The following is a 20979-nucleotide window of genomic DNA, read 5'->3' as shown; positions in this document are numbered from 1 at the left end:
TAGGGGTGGTTGAAAACAACAGAGACCAACGAATGAGACATGTTTGTTGCCAAAACACTGGAGTGTAACAATTATTATCAATGGTATCTTAAATGTGTGAGACCTTGCATGGCTGCATCCCCATTTTGCATTGTGGAAATAAATGAAAACCACCCAAATGAGAACAAACAGGGTTACTTTTTCAATGTTTACTGTAGCAAGGGAGTCAGTCACCATCACTTAGCAGGTGGCAGAGATGCAAAGGCAGGAAGGGCAGGGGGAAAGGTTTATAGAGAAAACAGGAAAGGGTTCAGGTGTGCTCTGATCAAAGCCTGTTGGCATAAGAAACAGGAGGTAGGCTAACTAAAAACAGGACATCTGACGAGATTGGTGTGGGGAGCATAGAAATCTTTTTCTGGTTGGTCCTGAGTTAGAATGTGGGGAGCATAGAAATCTTTTTCTGGTTAGTCCTGAGTTAGAAGCAAAGTTTACAATCCTGACTATTCTGGGCTGATTGCAATAGAGGTTGTGGGGCAGAGTCCAGTTGTCGGGTACAGTCTGACCACTGACTGTTTGCATATTCAGTCTCTCAGCATTAAGATTTCAGAGATGAGACCAGGTGTGGTGGCTCGTGCCTTTAATCCCAGCACTTTCGGAGGCCAAGGCGGGTGGATCACTTGAGGTCAAGAGTTCGAGACCAGCCTGGTCAACACGGTGAAACCCTGTCTCTACTAAATATATAAAAATTAGCTGGGTGTGGTGGCAGATGCCTGTAATCCTAGTTACTCGGGAGGCAGAGGCAAAAGAATCACTTGAACCTGGGAGGTGGAGGTTGCAATCAGCCAAGGTCACACCACTGCACTCCAGCCTGGGCAGCAGAGAGAAACTCCATCTCAAACAAACAAGCGAACAAACCAAAAAAGGTTTCAGAGATGAGCTTTCCCAGAATGAATTCAGTATTTCTATCATGTGCTGGAAGCAGCAGTGATACTCAGCTGATCCTGAGTCACTGACACGTTCGTGCTGGAAGCGCACGTGTCTCCAGAGCATGCATTCTGAATGAGGGCAACATTTTCCCCAAGGAATGAAAATTGGTTATTGAGGGCAAAAGCATCACTCTCCCTACAAGTGAAGCACAGAATAAATATAAATATATATGTATATATGTGTGTGTGTGTATATATATATGTATTCCAGATAGTGCATAAACATAAATACAATAGAGTATATCTGTGCTATTAAAATTTCATGGAGGATGAGCAGGAGAAAAAAAAGTCTAAAAAATGCTTGGGTCTGTAATCCCAACACTTTGGGAGGCCGGGTGGGTGGATCACGAGGTCAGAAGATCAAGACCATCCTGGCTAAAATGGTGAAACCCTGTCTCTACTAAAAATATAAAAAATTAGCTGGGTGTGTTGGCAGGTGCCTGTAGTCCCAGCTACTTGGGAGGCTGAGGCAGGAGAATGGTGTGAACCCGGTGGCAGAGGTTGCAGTGAGCCGAGATCGCACCGCTGCACTCCAGCCTGGGCGACAGAGCGAGACTCTGTCTCAAAAAAATAAAAAAACAAAAATGCTTGGGTCAGGGAGGTTAGTGTAGAGAATAAATTAAAAACAAAACAAACAAACAAACGAAACAAAACCAACCAAACAAACAAGCAAAAAAAAAAACACTGAAAGGTGAGCGCGGTGGCTCACGCCTGTAATCCCAGCACTTTGGGAGGCCGAGGCGGGCGGATCACGAGGTCAGGAGATCGAGACCATCCTGGCTAACACGGTGAAACCCTGTCTCTAGTAAAAATATAAAAAATTAGCCGGGCGTGGTGGTACGCGCCTGTAGTCCCAGCTACTGGGAGGCTGAGGCAGGAGAATGGCGTGAACCCTGGAGGCAGAGCTTGCAGTGAGCCGAGATGCGCCACTGCACTCCAGTCAGACAAAGCAAGACTCCGTCTCAAAAAAAAAAAAAAAAAAAAGAAAAAGAAAAAAACACTGAGAACCAGTCTGCAGAACCTAAGTAAATACTTCCACCCAAAACTGTATTTTTCAGCTGGGGAGCCAAACAGCATCTGACCCATTCCCATTGGACTGCATTTGCCTTGTAATTTCTGGCTCTCCAAACATCTTTCCAATTGGTACTGTTTCTATTTGAAAGACTACCACTATTGTCATTTCTCCTCTCAAAGCATGAGGAATCTCACCAGAATAAAGGTATTTGCACACACTGTAGCAAAAGCTACTATGTGGTGTCACTAGGAAGACCTAACTTCCCATGTATTTATCATTTTCCCTCTTATATTTCCTTTATAAAGAGCAACTCAAGCAGCAGAAACAAGATGCCAGTTCAAAAGAGATATGATGTGAGTAGTTAAGTCATACTCTGCCATCTTGCCAAGAAAAAGGGGAGTCCTAGATGAATAATTTTAAGCTCTATGTTTAATTCACTAAAATTACATTATAAGCTTTAGATTGCTCTCATTAAAAAAAACTGTACATTGTAAAACGGTTAAGATGGTAAATGTTATGTGTATTTCACCACTAATTTTTTTAAAAAAGAAATGGATGACAAACATTTTTCACTCTAATCCAATAATAAGCACGAACTCTTATTCCTTGATTATTGTTATTCACAAATCAGCACACATAAAAATTAGGAGGCCCTCTTATATACGGTTTTCTGATTATGTGATCCACCACTCAAGAAAGAATAAGTGTTCCCTGGCTTGGCAAATTAGCTGTCTCTTTTTAGTATAGTTTGAGGCCTGCCCCCAGCCCTGTTCTGGTCCTTGCTACTGGTCCTTGCAACTTCTTTCCCTAAATCATGGCAACTACAGTGCAGCTCCACCACTCCACCTTGATCCCAATCCCTGTCTTACAAACACATGCTACTGAAAGAGTGAAGGATGTGCACACTGGCAAAAGGAACAATGACCAGTATCCACGCAGACTCCACATATGCTCTCAGAGTCTGCCATGCTGTTGGCATAACCTGGCCACTCTGTGAACTGCTAACCTATGCTGGTGCACCTATTGCCAGTGAACATACACTTGCTGCCTTATGACAGGCTATTCATCTTCCTGCTAAAATGGCCAATGTTCATTGTCCAGCCCACACTAAGGAGACTGATAGTGTATCTTAAGGAGATGATAGGGCAGACAAGGCTGTTAACTGTGCAGCCAAAAACAGGGCCCCTGATTCTTTTTCCACCCAGTTTGTAAACTTGCCTTCACCTTTGACTGATATTAATGATCATCAGATGGGAGATATATATATATATATATATATATATATATATATATATATATATGATGATTTAGGTTCTAAAAGATAATTGGGATCTATAATTGCCCTGGGAGCTACAAAATTTCTGACCAAATTACTTTCTAATGCATTACTTGTAACTCTTACCACATCTCTGGAAGAAACCAACATTCCTGAGCAAGTTCTCCAAGGCGCACACTTCCCTTGCAGAACTCCAGATAGACTTTATAGATTCACTTCCAGCTTTAGGCTTTTCTCACGGTTTGGTTATTGTCTGTATGTGTAGTGGGTGGACTGCATGCCATTGGACTAGACATACTAACACCACAACAATGGTGAAGAAATGAGTAACAGATTATTCCTTGCTTTCGCATCATTTTACGGATTTTAAGGAACTCATTTTATAGCAGAGATAAACCACTTGCTTGCAAAAACTCTGGGGTATTCACTAAAATTTCATACCCCATACTATCCCCAATCCTGAAGGCAAATCTAGACATTAAATGGACTTTAGAAAAAGATTTTAGAGAAATTGGACTTAAATTGCCAGAAGCATTACCTCTGGCCCTTATAAAAAGGCAAAATACTCCAAATAGAAAATATGGATTAACCCCTTTGAAATAGTGTTTGGCTACCCTATGCTATCTATGCCAGATACCCTGGCATCTCTAAACCTTCCGTTCCTAGACTGAATAGACTGTATGTGGATTTAAGTAAACAATGTGATGTTATGTCTAGCTATGTACAGGCACTCACTGATATACTTGGAGCATATCACCATCAGGTAAAAAGGATGTGGCCTCTGCCAAATGATAAGCCTTGCTATTCTTTTCAACCAGGAGACTGAGAGTCCATCAACATTTTTAGAGAAAAGCACACACTGTCATTTCACTGGGAAGGCCCTTATGAGGTACAGCTGACTATCCATGCTGCCATTAAAAGAAAAACCCTCCTCAGTTCACGAAACAAGTGACCCCAAGCTAGATCCTGATCAGCACATCCAAGTCAATTGAAAGATCACCGCTACAGGTGACCTTAAAGTAAGGATTTCAAGGGCTAATTCTCAGGCCCCAGAAGCAGATGGCACTTTTTCGAAGTAGACAGCTTTTCCCAAGACCAGGGATGAAGAAATTTTACTCCCACCTATTTTCTCCCCCCTTTTAAGTCTCCCTAATACTCTTCCTTAAAACAAACAAGCAAACATACAAAAATCTCTTCTTTAGTGACAAATGCTTCCCACCCCCATTTATCGATAGCCTACTTCAAAAGCTGACCGAAAACTGTCTCCCTCTACCTATCCTCCCTCTGCTCCTCCACTACCACCTTTCTTCAAACTGTGTCTCGCTCTCATTAACCCTCACTATTTTTCCAATAGGCCAGGCATAGATGCAGCAGCTCATTGTACCAGTCTTCCAAACACTGGCTACGATAACTAATCAGTCTGACTATTGATTATGTCAACATCTAGATTATGCGGAGAAAAACCCTGAACTTATTTTTGTTCCTGACAATGCAAGTGTCCAGTGGATCAAGTTTGGAGAATGAATGTATGTCAAGGTATGGCATTCACCACCTAAAACAACAACAACACATTATTTTTCCTTTCAGTGAGTCAGTTGGACACAGAGGAATCTCTGTAAGAGCTCAAAGACTGTCCTTGCTCTAATAAAGTCATTAGACAGGAATTTTTCCCTCTGCAATATAAGCAGGGATAATGCTGGACTTTCCTTAAGTAACGTACCAATGAGGCATGGCAGTCAAAGCCTGTGATTTGATTCCGCCCATGGCACCCTTCAGCCTTTCATGAAGGTCATAAGCAGCTCTGACACTGACTCTTATGATACAAACACTTGACAAATCACCAGATGTTATAAAAACTTCCAAAGTCAGCCCTGTGTAACTTGGGGAAACTCATTAGGCTAGCAGACACCAAAGATTACAAATAAATTGATCAAAATTCTAGACTGACTTGGCTTAATAAAATTAAGCCTTATAGCTGCCAAAACTGAACTAACAGCCTTCTATATCAGATATTTCACAACCTTTTGCATTCCTATGGACTGACAGAATTCATGGAGGATAGACATGAGCAGATGTCAATATGCTAGAAAACAAGGTGCAATAAACCCCAACCTGTGGTGTCACATATTCCACTCTAACCTTATTTGTGAACAATACTGGTCTTTTTTCTTGTGTGGTAACAAGGTATATGAAGGATTCCCACCTAGATGGTCCAGGCAATGTGGACTCATATATTTAACACCTCTGTCTCCAGGTACCCTACTTTAAATGCTAGCCAAATTACAAACTTGGGCTCTTTTGTTTATAAAGTGGTACCACACAAATGTACTAGATGTACTATTCAAAACTCACTTTTATGTCACAATTCTAAGTTCTTTTCAATATTGAGAGCTTCTTTCCCAAGCACTGGAGTTTATGAGATTAAAAAAGCAATTCTAAATCTTTCCATAGTTATAGAATCAGAGCTCAGTATTTCTATGCAAGCATTGAAAGCACTCCAGTCAGAAGCTGATATTTAGCCATTGCTGTATTTCCCCATGTCCTTGATGCATTGACGAACACTGGAGAAGAACACTGCTTCTATGTAAATCCTTGGGGACAAATAGAGCCTAATCTGTACCATTTAAAAGACAAGACAAATACTCTTCATCAAATAAATAAGGCTAAACCATTTTATTGGATAGAACTTTTCCCAGGATTAGGAGGCTGGTTTAATGGAGTGTGGGGAACAATGCTTAGATTGGTTGATTTCTGGTTTTGAAATCCTTATGACACAGTTACTAACTTGTCATTTCTTTCCACAACCATCACCTCAGCTTTTAATGTTGGAAACGTCTAGTGAAGTTTCAGACAGGGGAAATGGAGGAGTGAAGGATATGTCATCCCAAAGTATGTCAAATTGGTATATTGATTATTTCAAGTTGAAAGTATTGGGAGAATTGTAGCATCAGAAAGGGCTAGTTGACCTGTCTTTTCCTGCTTGTGGCAAGCCGTAGATTCCTCTGGAAGGAATATTTCTTGCTGGAGCAAGAAAACAGAAATATTTCTTACAGTGTGTTAGGAATATTTTCTTACTGGAGCAAGAAGATAACCCTTGTCAACAGAGACTGGGGATCGGAGGCTGCAATGAACCTGAATAAATATACTTAATGAAGTAGCCCTTATCTTCCAGTAGATTTACATCCTCCCCTCATATATCTCCTAGTGACTCCCCTAGAAATGTACTGCTCTTAGTCAGATTCCCTTTGTCCTGTGATTTCTTCTCAGATTTGTTATTCTCTGTCTAAAAAGTACGAAAGTATCTTGCTTTGGCCACTTCAGACTTCAATCTCTTGTGAAGATCCCCATGTACATGAAAACCCAGTAACACCTGTTTGCTTTTCTCTTGTTAATCTGCCTGATATCAGTTTGGTTTCTAGATTCAGTTCTATGGCTGAATCTAGAAGAGCAACGTAAGAGCTACAGGGGGGTTGGAGGTGATCTCTGGCTCCCCTATCCTGCCACCACATCTAGCCCATGTTCACAGTTTGGAGAACATTAAGGAGGAGATGTCATTATAGCTACAGACACTTTGTGGAATCAGGCTCCACAGGTATTAAACACGTTCTCTTCATTAAGTCATATTTTTTTTCCATAAGTCAGAGGCTAATATAAGCGAACTATTCAAATTACAAAACCCACAGAATATCCAAAGGATACCATCCAAAGAGGAGCACAAAGTGCCCTTACCGCTTAACTGGGTTCTAGTCTAAAAGGTAGAAAAAGCACTTTATGGAGTGCTGTTAGAAGAACCCCTCATTTGGTATTACGGATAATTGGGGCAAGGAAAACACCATGACCATAGCTGAGAAACAGCTTTTAGAGTCATATTTCAGCAATAATAAATAAGCATGGTTTACATGCTTGTACAACAAACTTTGCAGAGAGGCACTTACCCAATTAATTTTCTAACACCAAGAGTTTATGCTGATTCTCACCCCAATTTAAGTTCTTCCCTTTCTCATTCCATTCAACAGACACTATTGCCTGGTTTGTTTGTTTGTTTGTTTGTTTGCTTTTATCTAAAGTATAAGTCTCATTGGGTTTCTTTTCCAGGTAAAGCTTCAGTGACGGCCAGGCACGGTGGCTCACGCCTGTAATCCCAGCACTTTGGGAGGCCGAGGCGGACGGATCACGAGGTCAGGAGACCGAGACCATCCTGGCTTACACGGTGAAACTCCGTCTCTACTAAAAATACAAAAAAATTAGCTGGGCGAGATGGTGGGCGCCTGTAGTCCCACCTACTCAGGAGGCTGAGGCAGGAGAATGGCGTGAACCCGGGAGGCGGAGCTTGCAGTGAGCCAAGATCGCGCCACTACACTCCAGCCTGGGCGACAGAGCGAGACTCTGTCTGAAAAAAAAAAAAAAAAAGAAAAGAAAAGAAAAGAAAAAATTCAGTGGCTCCTTGGTACATAGTGAATATTGAACTTAAGACAAGAATATGTCCATGACCAACTTTCATTCCCCAATACTTTTTTGAATACTCTATATCCTGGCAAAATGAAACTAATACATATTCCCTAAAAATCTTCCAGCTTTCTTACTCAAGCCCTTATTTGTGTTATCCCTTGGGCCTGAAACTTCCTTTCATCTATCAAAATCCATAGAATGATCTAGCTAGCTAGTTGCCATCTATTAATACATATCTCTTGGTAGAAATAAATTTTGTTAAAGGTTGCTTCAACCTGGAACACAAGCAGCGTAATCTTCCCGAGTATGGTTGGTAGGGAAAATAAAACAAAAACAGATGGTGAAGATAACATGGAAGATGTGAGACTTGATCTTCAGTCCAAAGGAGCTGAAATGTGAGGTTTGGCACTAAGGCTGCAGGAAGTCATTCCCACACAGGTAGAGCAGCGTTCTCTGATTAGGTGGAGGGCAAATATTCACTGATCAAAGGAACAATTAAGTACCTTTGTATTGTCCTTTACTAATCCTTCAGAGCTGAGGGCAAGAAGTAAATCTATTCCTTTCCCTCCCTGTTCCCCACCACACCTCACCTCCCCACCCTCCACCCTGCCATCTCTCCACATATGAGATCCTATTTCTTTCTGTCTTCTAGTTCCAGCCCCCAAGAACACAGAGAAGGATTTGATCTGAACTTTTCTTTGGTTATCATTTCATTTTTTAATTTATTTAACCAACAGTTACTGACCACTAATATATTTCAGGCACTTTATTAGGCACTGGAGAGAATGATGGATGAGAAGACAAAGGAATAAAGGGAACATTTCCAGTCCCCATAAGGAGACAGTTTAGCAAATAATAAGTACTATATGGAGTTGCCTGGTTATGTGACTCTTTTCAAGTTCCCCCTCCCTCTATCCATTCTCCACCCTTCTCTTCCCTGCAATGCACAACCTTGCAGGGTTGATCCCTGAATATACATTCTCTATTAGCCAGGCTCCTTAGCCCTCTGTCTTTATTGGGCTCAACAGATGGGAAGCACCAGCAAGATATTGAAAGGAGAGAAGAGAAAGAGACTGAGGTATTTACTCCTTAAGCTTTTTATCTGCTTTGTTGTGCTGCAATCTGGCAGTGGCTGTATCCCTCCAAGGCTACAGTTCACCCTAGGTAACCCCACCTCCAAGACTCAGGTTCTCAAAAGGGGATATTGCCATAAACAGTGGCAGGAACAATATGATAATTGGGGCACTTGACTTCTATGGTGGTGGCTCATTTATCATGAGATACTTAAGAATGAAGTCAGTAGGTAGCATTCTAAATTATAGCTTGATTTAAATAATCAAAATAATTCTAGGTGTGATGGGCAGAAATTTGACTTAAGTTTTCACAGTAGTAATAAACAGCCTCTCACCAAGTTCTCAGACTCAAACCAGTTAATAGACCCAGAAAGCCTTGTTTGAAATGGAGGTCAGATCTTTTTCAGGAGGGACTCTGAAATGCTGTCACAGTACACACCTGACATATGACTTATAGCCAAGTTTGAAAATGCCCCATGAAAAAGGGCATTCTCAGACCTCCCTGGAGTTATTAAATATGAGCCCTGGGTTTATGCCAATTTTTTTGGAGTTAAAAACATCACTGTTGTCCTTCTTTATGTTAGGTTTCCAATTGCTGCAGTAACCAGTTACCATAAACTGAGTGGCTTACAATAACATAAATCTATTAACTTACAGCTCTAGGAGTCAGAGTGTGAAATAGGTCTTCCTGGGCTAAAATCGAGGCATCACCAAGGCTCTGTTCCTTCTGCAGGCTCTAGGGGAGAATCTATTTATTTGCTTTTTCCAGCTCTTAGAGCCTTCCTACTTTTCTTTGCTCATTTATCCTCTGACCCAAGAAGGGACATTAAGGTAGGAAAGACCAAGTGGAAGACCCTGGTACTGCCCCTGCACAACAATGTGGAAAACTAAAAGTAATACTGCATCCCTAAGTGCAGAAATTAGTGCCACTATGTAAAAATCTGAAAGACGCAGAGGTGCTGTTTCCCCCATCCCATACGTAATTAACTTTCACATTTAGCTTGTGCAAAACTAGGATGGATTATGGAAAATAACTCAGTTGTCATTTCAGATGAGTAACTTTACTGAATCAAACAACATGGACATCTGAGCTGTTCATCTGCAAACACTTTTTTCCTTGAGTCAAATAAGTAAGAAGTATCTAAAACAATTTGCCTTTACCTGGGAGGAAGAGCAGTGTATTTTCACCATCTTATTCCAGGGCTGTGACAACTCTTGCTTTCTGTCATATTAAAATCTCCAAAGACCTTGATCATCTTGCCATCCCACAGACCCATATTAGTCCACTACATTGATGACTATGCTACATGGACCTGAGGAACAAGAAGTAGCAAGTTCCTTACATTCTTTAGTAAGACAAATGTGGACAGAGGGTAGAGAATAAAATCCACAGAAAATTTGCGAAGTTTCAACAGCTTCAGTGGTCTGGAACATGTCAAGGTATCCTTTCTAATGTGAAAGACAAGTCACTACACCTTGTACATCCACCGTGAAGAGGAGCACTATTTGCCAGAACTCTTTGTATTTTGGAGACACCATATACTATGCTTGGTTATACTTCTCCAATCATTTACTCAGCAACTTATGAGGCTGTCTGTTTTGAATGAATCCTGGAGCAAAAAAAGGGCTCTGCATGTTTAAGCTATAGTGCAAGTTGTACTTGGATCTTATGACCTAACAAGCACAATACTTATTTAAAATGTATGTGGCAGCCGGAGATACTGTATGAAGCCTCTGGCAAGCCCCAGTGGGAGAATCACAGAAGATATATGACTCTTAGAGCAAAGTCATATACTCTTTGCCAATTTATTAGTTACCTTGTTGCATAATAAATTACTTCCAAAACTTTAGGGGCCATCTTGGAGGCTGCCTACAATAACCAACGACAATTCACTACTTAAAAAGCAGCAACTCTCTTGCTACTGGGCTCCTGTAGAGACTACATGATCATGGATCTAGTATATTCATTCGTTCACTAGTACTGCTATAACAAAGTGCCACAAACTGGGTGGCTTAAACAACAGAAATTTGTTATCTCTCACTTCTAGGAGCTATAAATTCAAAATCAATAGATCACAGGATTGGTTCCTTTTGAGGACTATGAGACAAAGAAAGATTCACTGTGATATGGTTTGGCTGAGATTTGTCCTCACCCAAATCTCATCTTGAATTGTAGCTCCCATAATTCCCACATGTTGTGGGAGTGACCCAGTGGGAGGTAACTGAATCATGGGGGACAGGTCTTTCCCATGTTGTTCTCATGATGGTGAATAAGTCTCACAAGATCTGATGTTTTTATAAAGGGGAGTTCCCCTACACAAGCTCTCTTGCCTACCACCACGTAAGGCATGACTTTGCCCCTCATTTGCCTTTAGTCAGGATTGTGAGACCTCCCCAGACATGTGGAACTGTGAGTCAATTAAGTCTCTTTCCTTTATAAATTACCCAGTCTTGGTTATGTCTTTATTAGCAGTGTTGAGAACAGACTAATACAGTAAACTGGTACCAGGAGTGGGGTGCTACTGTAAAGATACCCAAAAATGTGGAAGAGACTTTGGAACCAGGTAACAGACAAAAGTTGGAACAGTTTGAGGGGCTCAGAAGAAGACAGGAAGATGTGGGAAAGTTTGGAACTTCCTAGAAACTTGTCGAATGGCTTTGGCCAAAATGCTGATAGTGATATGGACAATAAAGTCCAGGCTGAGGTGGTCTCATGCAGGTGAGGAACTTGTTAAGAACAGGAGCAGTGGTGACTCTTGCTATGTTTTAGCAAAGAGACTAGTGGCATTTTGCCTCTGCCCTAGAGATTTGGCAAAAATTTCTAAGCAGCAAAGCATTCAAAAGGTGACTTGGGTACAGTTAAAAGCATTCAGTTTTATGCATTCACAAAGATATGGTGTGGAATTGGAACTTATGTTTAAAAGCGAAGCAGAGCATAAAAGTTTGGAAAATTCGCAGCCTGATGATGCAATTAAAATGAAAACCCCATTTTCTGAGGAGAAATTCAAGCTGCCTGCAGAAACGAGGAGCCAAATGTTAATCGCTAAAATGATGGGAAAAATGTCTCCATGGCAAGTCAGGTCTTCACAGAGCCCCTCCCATCATGAGCCAGGAGGCCTAGGAGACAAAAACGGTTTCATGGGCTAGGCCCAGGGCCTTGCTGCTTTGTGCAGCCTTGGGACTTGGTGCCCTGTGTCCCAGCTGTGGCTAAAAGGGGCCAATGTAGAGCTCAAGCCATTGCTTCAGAGAAGCAAGCCCCATGCCTTGGCAGCTTACATGTAGTGTTGGGCATGTGGGTACACAGAAGTCAAGAATTGAGGTTTGGGAACCTATGCCTAGATTTCAGAGGATGAATGTAAACTCCCAGATGCCCAGGCAGAGGTGTACTGTAGGAGCAGAACCATCATAGAGAACCTCTACTAGGGCAGTGCAGAAGGGAAATGTGGGATATGAGCCCCCACACAGAGTCCCCTCTGGGGCACAGCCTAGTGGAGCTGTGAGAAGAGGGCCACCGTCCTCCAGACCCAGAATGGTAGATCCAGGAACAGCTTGTTCCATGTACCTGGAAAAGCCACATATACTCAATGCCAGCCTGTGAAAGCAGCCAGGAGGGGGCCTGAACCCTGCAAAACCACAGGAGCAGAGCTGCCCCAGACAATGGGAACCCACTTCTTGCATCAGCATGACTTGGATGTGAGACATGAAGTCAAAGGAGATCATTTTGGAGCTTTAAGATTTGACTGCCTCGCTGGATTTTGGATTTGCATGGCACCTGTAGCCCCTTCATTTTGACCAGTTTCTCCAATTTGGAATAATTGTATTTACCCAATGCCTATAATCCCATTATATCTAGGAAGTAACTAACTTGCTTTTGATTTTACAGAGTCATAGGCGGAAGGAACTTGCCTTGTCTCAGATGAAACTTTGGACTGTGGACTTTTGAGTCAATGCTGAAATGAGTTAAGACTTGGGGGACTGTTAGCATGGCATGATTGGTTTTGAAATGTGAGGACATGAGATTTGGGAGGGACCAGGGGTGGAATGATATGGTTTGGTGGTGTCCTCACCTAAATCTCATCTTGAATTGTAGCTCCCATGATTCCCAGGTATTGTGGGAGGGACCTAGTAGGAGGTAAATGAATCATGAGCATAAGTCTTTCCTGTGCTGTTCTTGTGATAGTGAATAAGTCTCATAAGATCTGATGATTTTATAAAAGGGAGTTCCCCTACACAAGCTCTCTTGCCTGTCATCATGTAAGACACGACTTTGCTCCTCATTCGCCTTCAGCCATGATTGTGACTCCCCAGCATGTGGAAGTGTGAGTCAATTAACTCTTTCTTTTATAAATTACCCAGTCTCAGGTATGTCTTTATTAGCAGCATGAAAGCAGAGGAATACATACTGCAAGCTTCTCCTTGGCTTGTAGCTGCCATGTTTTCCTGTGTTTCTTCACATCATCTTCACTCTGTCTCTCTCTGTATCCAAATCTCTCCTTTTTATAAGATTATCAGTCATATTGGATTGGGGCCCACCCTAGTGACTTCATTTTAAATTGATTAACTCTGTAAAAACCCTATATTCAAATAATGTCACACTCTGAAGTCCTAAAGGTTAGGATTCTAATATATCTTCTGGGGAGTCACAATTCAATCCATAACACCATAACACCAAGTAATTGCACAACCTAGCTACCCTGATGAACTGAGTGTCACCTTACACACCACATGATAAAATTGGGCATTTGCAGGAGCATTCTATTATTAAGTGAAAATGGTATCTACATGATAAAGGAGATAAGCCCACCAGGTCCACAAGACACAAGAAACTCAGACTAGCAGAAAACTTAGACTCTATGATGCCTTCTCCCACTGCCTCAATGTCTCTCAGTGCACACCTATAGCTTCACAAGGAGGTTCCTATAACCAGGCAACAGATGAGGGAAAGGAGTCAACGTTACGCAAAGTAAGCTGGCACTAGCAATAAGTAGATGGCTACTGCATCAGAGTCCCTCCCAGGGATGTCCTGAAACACAGCAGAAGGGGAAATCTTACTAACAAACAGAATTCTGAGCAGAACATCTGCTTTTCTATTTTGCAAGGAAAAAGAGATGGCCTGATGTAAGATATAACTGACTCATCAGCGGTGGCTAATGTGTTGGCCAGCTGCTACCTTAAGGATTTGGAAAAAACAAGATTGAAAGAGTGGTGACACAGAGGTCAAAGTGGGGGAGGCATGTGAAAGAGTCTCTTGAAATGGGCACAGGGTGTGAAGATATTTGTGTCTCATGGAGTGCCCTCCAGAGAACAAATTGACCTGTCCCGTAGATGTCAGCCAGCCTCCTGTCAGCTTCCTTGGAGCTTGCTGAATGTACAGTGAGTGCCATGGTGCTGGCATGGAGGTGAAGCACAGGCTCAACTCTCTGGACTTCCTTCACCGAGGCTGATGTGGCTACCACCAATGCTGAGTGAGCAAAATGCTGAGAGCAAAGGGCAGCACTGAGGCCCCTGTGGCACCATTCCCCGTAGTCCGTGTTAGATGGCCTCTCTTCACAGCATCGGCTCACAGGTCCAGTAACACCATCGACTCACCTTCATCAGCAGTTTGAAAAGGGAGGAGGAGAGTCAGTTTCAGCCTCTGGAGTTGGGGGTGGGTGAGGATACAGATGTATCACAAACAACTAGTGGGCAAGGGGGAAAAGATGACTGAGTTCAAAACCAATGTCTGGATTGGAAATAAAAGACAGAAAATTGCATTAATTCATAATCATGTGGTAATGTCCCATACGACTCTGCATTCTTAATCTTTTACCTCTACTGACAGAGAGGCTTTGCTCTTCAGCTGCAGCGAACAAGCTGAAGAGGCCTGATCCTCTTATCTGCAAGAGTGGAAGTAATCATGGGGGGGCCCTAAAGGCAAATGTTTACCTGTGTATTTTATGGTGAAAGTGCTAAGGGTCCAGACCTCACCTCTCTTGTCCCACTTTATCTCCAGTACCTGGAAGAGAGGCTGGCACATTGTAACCTCTCAAACATCTGTGGATGAGTGGAATAAATGGGAGGATGTAGGAATGAATGAACGAATGGATAACCCTTCAGGGAATAATAGGGAGCTGGGGGAGGGAGAAGCCATACCTGATCTTTTATTCTTCTCCAAAACCCTTGAAAAGACTGACCGATGAGAGGCCGCATAGACTAGCCATTAAGACCTTGAACTCCTAATTTAGGATCTACAACTTCCTAGCTGAATAGCTTGGCCAAGTTATTTATTCTCTGTGCACAGGCTTCCTTCCTGTAAAACAAACACAGTAAATGCTTAGAGCAGCACCTGGGAAAAAGTCAAGTTCCACATAAGTGTTACTGTCATTATTTTTGGCATCTTGATGAGTGTGTAAGCCTGCAAGACAATCGGGAAATTCTCTGGGGAGGGTGAATCCAGATACCCAGCTTCCAAGGGCCATTCATGAGGGAACAATCACCTTTTCTCTTTGCCTTTCATACAGCTTTAGACACCTGACTGCCTCCTAACATAACTTTCACTGGCAAGAGACAGAGGCCTGGGTTTTAGTTTCAGTTGCCAGCGGTGAGCTGTGTGAGTTTACCAAAGCCCCCTGGCCCTCTCTGGGCCTCGGTCCCTCGCCTGTCCACGCGAGGTTGGAGGAGCTGAACGCCGACGTCCTTTTCAGCTAAGAGGGAGCAGGGTCCCCGCGTCGCCGACCCAGGGTCTGCGCGTCTGAGGCCGCGCGCCCTTTCCCCTCCCCCACGTCTCCTCTGGGCCTCGCACCCAGCGCCCCGGTTGCCGCCCAGCGCCCCGCACCGCCCTCAGGGGGCCCTCGCGGGCTCCCCCCGGCCGGAATGCCCGTGCCCCGCGCCCCGCGCGCCTGCTCCGGCGCCGCCTGTCCAGCAGCCTACCCGCGGCGCCTTCATACCCTGCGGGCTGGGCGCTCACTAATGTTTAACTCGGGGCCGAAACTTGCCAGCGGCGAGTGACTCCACCGCCCGGAGCAGTGGAGCAGGACGCGCCTCTCCGCCGCCCGCTGCGACTTCTGCCTGCGCTCCTTCACTGAACGCACACTTCCGAGGAGACGCCGACGATGAAGGTGAGTTCCGCGCCATACACTTCCCCAGCCCACGGGGCGAGCTGTGGGGACCCCTTCGCCAAACTCCCCAAATGGCCCCAAAGCTGGCGAAACCGGAGCAGGGACTCCACTTAGGCGGAAGCCTCAAGGCTACCCTCTGACAGGTGAAGGGACGTCCCAGAGCTGTCTCTTAGCTCTCGGACTCTGGTTTCTGCTAGGACCCTGGCGTCGAGCTTTAAATGTCCAGGAAAGCCACCCACAGATCGCACGCCTAAACTCGGGCAGGGGTAGAGAAACCAACACTAATGTGCTCTGTAGGCACAAGTTTAAGGGCACCCGCCTTAGAGAACTCCGACTGGCGCACTCCATACACCACCCCCACCTCCAGTCCACGGTGTCCCTCTTCTAACGCACTCCCACCTGCAAATCCTGCTGCCTCTGGAGCAGCTCCGACCCTCCTACGGAAACTGGGGCCACACGCTTCCCTCTAATTGGACTTGATCTGCCCGGCTTGCAGACAGCGTGGAAGGTTCTCCTGGGACTGCTGGGTGCTGCTGCGCTTGTCACCATCATCACCGTGCCCGTGGTTCTGCTGAACAAAGGCAGTAAGTTTGAAACATTTGAAACAGATAGGACAGTTGGAGCTCAGGTCAGCCTCCGTCTTACCATGCGAAGGGAAACGAGGGATTTTGCGGGAGGTTGGACCAGTGCCCCGAGATGTAGCTGAGAAGGCTTCCCAGGCGTTGTTGCTGCTTGCAGAGCGGCAGCTGGATTCACTTCGCCGGGGTCTTCAGTGTTTAGGCTGCAACTCTTGCCGCTTTCACGTCTTGTTATGTATGATAAATGCATGCTTCCTGAAATTAGGGAGAGTCGGGATTTTAAAAATTTCAATTTTAAATTTACTTTGTAAAGTTTTAGATTTACATATAATTTTTAGGAAAAGTTTTTGGGTGTGATCTGCAAAGGAAAAAAGGCAGTGTTTAAAGAACCCAAAGACAGCAGTAAGGATATCTGAAGTGGATAGGAAAAATGAGAAAGCAAGCCCCAAAATACAGTTTAGAGAAAAGTCGTTGCACGGGGAACCCAGATTGTTTTCCCTTAAGGGTGGTGAGAATTGAGTTGGAGGGTGGGGAGGCAGGGAAGTAATTATTTGACCAATTTAGTAGTATTGCAGAGCTAAATCATAAAGGTGGTATACATGATAATATTTCAGAAGCGGCTGGAATCAGTGATGTTTTGGTGGATTCTTTTACTTAAAGACTTTCATGTCTTTTTAGCTTGCCTAAATATATAACACTCAGATAATGGAATACTCACTGTAGGATGCAAGCAAGTGAGAATTACTAGTTTCAGTCTCCCCTGGCCTTACTTTCCTTTTAAACACTTGCTTTCATTTCAGGATTACACACAATAAATTAGCCAGTTAAAGGATTCTCTCTGGATGGTTTAGCCAACTGAGGAATGTAGAGTCTGTGCTTGCATACTCACGGTATCTTATCTAGATTTCAGGATGACAGTTCAGAATTAGTTTGTGGAGCTATGAAAACCATACTTCCTGTGCAATTCAAGGCCAGGGCAAAGGTGCCAAAGGTTAAATAACTGAATGGGTTGACCTACTGCTGGTGAAATTTGAAGAAATCAGTGGTTGCTACTATTTTATACCATTAAATGACAGTCCACTTAAGCTTGACTCTTTTTTGTGGACTGTTAAAATATAACTATTTTCATAAAGCAACACTTTGTATAAACCATACATGCAAAGCCTCGTGGGAGAAGAATGTGCTAGTCATACAATCGATAAATATAGGGCTTTCAGGCTTACATTATGTTCCAGGCACTGTGTTAGTTGCTGCAGATACAAAGATTAAATTTTGTAAATATAAATATAAAGGCCCCTGACCTCAAGAACTGTACAAGCTGGTGGGAATATGCAAACAAATACGACTTGTTTTACGTATATATGTGTGTATGTGTATGTGTGGATACACACATATATAAAAATAGAAATAATCTGTATAGCCTGTTTGTCTCCAAAACATAACTGAGGCATCACAGCATTGCTGGAAGTTTGCGTAAAACTGTAATTATCAGAACTTCCGTTAAAGCAAGTTGAAAGGAATACTGTATTTTGATTAGCCACTTGAGATGGCCAGTGAAATGCCCTAGGGATCTGAGGCTTGCTGCAGTTAACGCTGAGGATTTTGTTTTGCTAGGTAGGGTATACAGGCCAGGGAGAGCTGTTTTGCCATTTCTGCTAAACAGCACCTGCTGTCTTCTCCAAATGAAATTTGAACACATTTCAAGAATGGTCTCTTGAGGAGGACTTCCTGAGACACTCACTTGTTTCCATATAACTACTCTTATGACTCAAAAGGATAACTTAGAGGTGCTTGCGCAAACTGCTCTGGAGGTTAGAAGGAACACTTCTGGGAAAGTCTCCGCCTCCCGGGTTCCTGCCTCAGCCTCTCGAGTAGCTGGGACTACAGGCACGCACCACCATGCCCGGCTTATTTTTTGTATTTTAGTAGAGATGGGGTTTTACCATGTTGGCCAGGATGGTCTCTATCTCCTGACCTCATGATCCGTCCACCTTGGCCTCCCAAAGTGCTGGAATTACAGGTGTAAGCCACTGCACCCAGCCGAGAGACTTCTTATAAGAGGTTTCTTTTGTGGAGAAGCTTGAATAGTTAACATCAGTTTCTGGATAACATCAGTTTCTGGAGATAAGATATTCCAGAAAATGTGAATGTCTTGCGTTTCAACACAGAGACATGAGATCACATCCTGTGTTAGGGGTTATGAAAGGATCCAGAGCCCCAAAGGAGGGTGGGAAACAGGCAAAAGAGTTTGATTCTAAGCTGGAGATGATGCAGTGAATGAGGTTTTGAGCACGCCTGAACTGTTGGCCATGACAGTGGGAAGGTGAGTTGCAATGGAGCAACACTGGAGGGGGAAGTGAGGGAAATGGCCCAGGGCACTTACAGTACAGATCAGAATATGGAGGCTCCAGAGCTACTCAGAAATGTGAATGACTGGACTTCAGTAACTGGTTAAACAGAGGGAGGTGAAGGAGAGGGTAGCTAAGGATATCTCTTGGACAACCAGGTGGAGATGTTGTTTCATGGTGGCTTTATTTATTTACCATTCTAGTTATTTCTTGTCTGTATTTCTTAATTTGTAGGTATGTGTGTTTAAGGAAAAAAGGGAAGTCATCTTGTTAACACTTCTGCCTTATCATAGGAATAAAGATAAAAGCTCAAGAATGCAGCATTTTCACTAAATCAGCAATACCTTTCCTGGGCTGTGCCACAATAAAGGTCAGCATTCCTTACAAAAAAGTCAAAGTCATCACCCAAGAAATGCCCTCTATGTTGTCAATCAGGCTTTCAAGTAAACAAATACAGAGAAGGAAGAAAGGAAGGAAGTAGGGAGAAAGGAAATATGAAGGGAAAGGAAAGGAAGAAGGAAAGAAGGATAGGAATTTGATAGAAAAACAAAGCAAATATCTAAATTACGGGAAAACTAAAGAATTAAACAGCCAAAAGGAAGGAGGAAACAAACCCAAGTTCATCTCCTGAGAGGTTGATTTAAGAGGTCAAGTGTTTCCATATGAAACGCATACTTTAGCAAAACTAGACACACCCAGAACAGGAGGGGGGCTAGTGAGTAGGGAGCCAGATAGAGAGAGAGAGAGAGAGAGAGTGAAAGAGAGAGAGACAGAGAGAGAGAGAGGCTTAATACTGGACTATTGCCATATATTTAAGAATAAAAACTCCTTGAATTCAGATTATTCATTTCACCAAGCACAATTAAAAGTTCACTCTCTTCTGTGTATATAATAAATGATTGTATGTTTTAAAATTTTTTCAATCCTCCTACTATAGGAGGATATTGCATATGTAAGCATTCAGTTTCTTCAAGAATCAGTGAGAAATATATAAAAATACTTGTATGGAATTGTAGAACTCTTCATGGCTTAGTGGTAATAAAATTCTCACACAGCATTTATGATTTCTTTATTTTTTCTTTTACATTATATGCTGAAATCGGAAATATTTGGTTATCTGTCAAATAGTTTTATTATTATTGAATTTTATTATGGAATAGAATTATATCTCTTCTTTTGCTCTTTTCACTGCTTTAGTAGTAAATTTCCTCTACACCTTCTTTTGGTGGAAAGGAAATTTGACTGCTCACCCAACAGTATCCTTCAGTAATAAGAGAAAACCCAAATGTGAAAGAGACAGAAATAATCAGAGAGAAAAGATAGCATCTATGAGGTTTGCCTGAGAAAGTCCAGGATCTCTTCCAGGTTTAAAAGCACAGAAATGAGCCTGAATGAAAGCTTTGTACATTTCAGGGGACAATTTCTAAACAGTATGCTCTATAAAAACTGGAGTTGACTCCAGCTTGCTCAGTTAACTATTGTCAACCTTTGCAGAATGCTCATGAGGTCAGCAGGTTAGTCTTTTTCAGGCCAGTTATTTTGGCTTTTCTCTAGCCATAACATATGCCTTAAGTTTCTCTATCTTAGAAATATCTGCCTCTCTTTTCAAAGGGGATCAGAAAGAGAAAATGACGACTATTTATCCAGTTGATGGTCAGAGAAAGATAATATAAAAAGAGTGGAGCTGGATCGTGTCTTTCAAATTTTATGACTTAAGAAAGTACTGAGGCCCATGGAGAACATGGCTGTAAATAACACGCAGGAGCGCCTTACTTGAGGAAGAGAAGGCATACAAGCATACAATAATAGCGAATATGCATTTACTTTTACTAAGTGTTAAATTTGGGGCTGAGGGCTTTCAATGTATTTTTCATTTAATCCGAAGAACAACTCTTTGAATGAAAGGTACTATTACCCTCTCCATTCATACAGAAGATTTATCAGAACTTCGAGAGGGTACTTTAGTTATCTATAATTGCATAATGAATCACCTCAGAACTTAAAACAATAAATATTTGTTATCTCGTAGTGTCTGTGTATAAGGAATTTTGGAGTGGCTTAGTTGGGTGGTTTTGCCGCAGGGTCTCTCATGAGGTTGTAATCAAGATGTTATCTGAAAGCCTGACTGCAGCTGAAGGATCCCCTTCCAAGTTCACTCTTGTGGCTGTTAGCTAGAGG

The 20979-nt window shown here is 42.8% G+C and overlaps 1 protein-coding gene and 1 long non-coding RNA gene across 3 annotated transcripts in view; one reads left to right on the top strand and one right to left on the bottom strand.

The window, feature by feature from the left end:
* Positions 1 to 6781: 6781 nt before the first annotated feature.
* Positions 6782 to 16382, bottom strand: LOC140712573 (uncharacterized). The gene is made up of 3 exons (XR_012094200.1): positions 16275 to 16382; positions 14911 to 15067; positions 6782 to 14500 (listed from the first exon to the last, which is right to left on the bottom strand). It is a non-coding gene; the product is annotated as an uncharacterized lncRNA (long non-coding RNA).
* DPP4 (dipeptidyl peptidase 4) overlaps positions 15562 to 20979 on the top strand; it is an 85960-nt gene continuing 80542 nt past the window's right edge. The window contains exons 1-2 of one of the 2 annotated variants that reach the window (XM_007965152.3): positions 15562 to 15875; positions 16372 to 16459. In XM_007965152.3, the coding sequence (XP_007963343.1) occupies positions 15870 to 15875; positions 16372 to 16459 (94 nt within the window). In that variant the 5' untranslated portion in view covers positions 15562 to 15869. The remainder of the gene's footprint in view (positions 15876 to 16371; positions 16460 to 20979) is intronic. The other variant, XM_007965151.3, reaches the window with a different exon arrangement.

The sequence above is a fragment of the Chlorocebus sabaeus genome, chromosome 10 (genome assembly GCF_047675955.1).
Source record: "Chlorocebus sabaeus isolate Y175 chromosome 10, mChlSab1.0.hap1, whole genome shotgun sequence".
NCBI classification, from domain to species: Eukaryota; Metazoa; Chordata; class Mammalia; order Primates; family Cercopithecidae; genus Chlorocebus; species Chlorocebus sabaeus.
The sequence above is the reverse complement of the archived record's forward strand: the minus strand, read 5'-3'. Positions and strand labels throughout refer to the sequence as shown.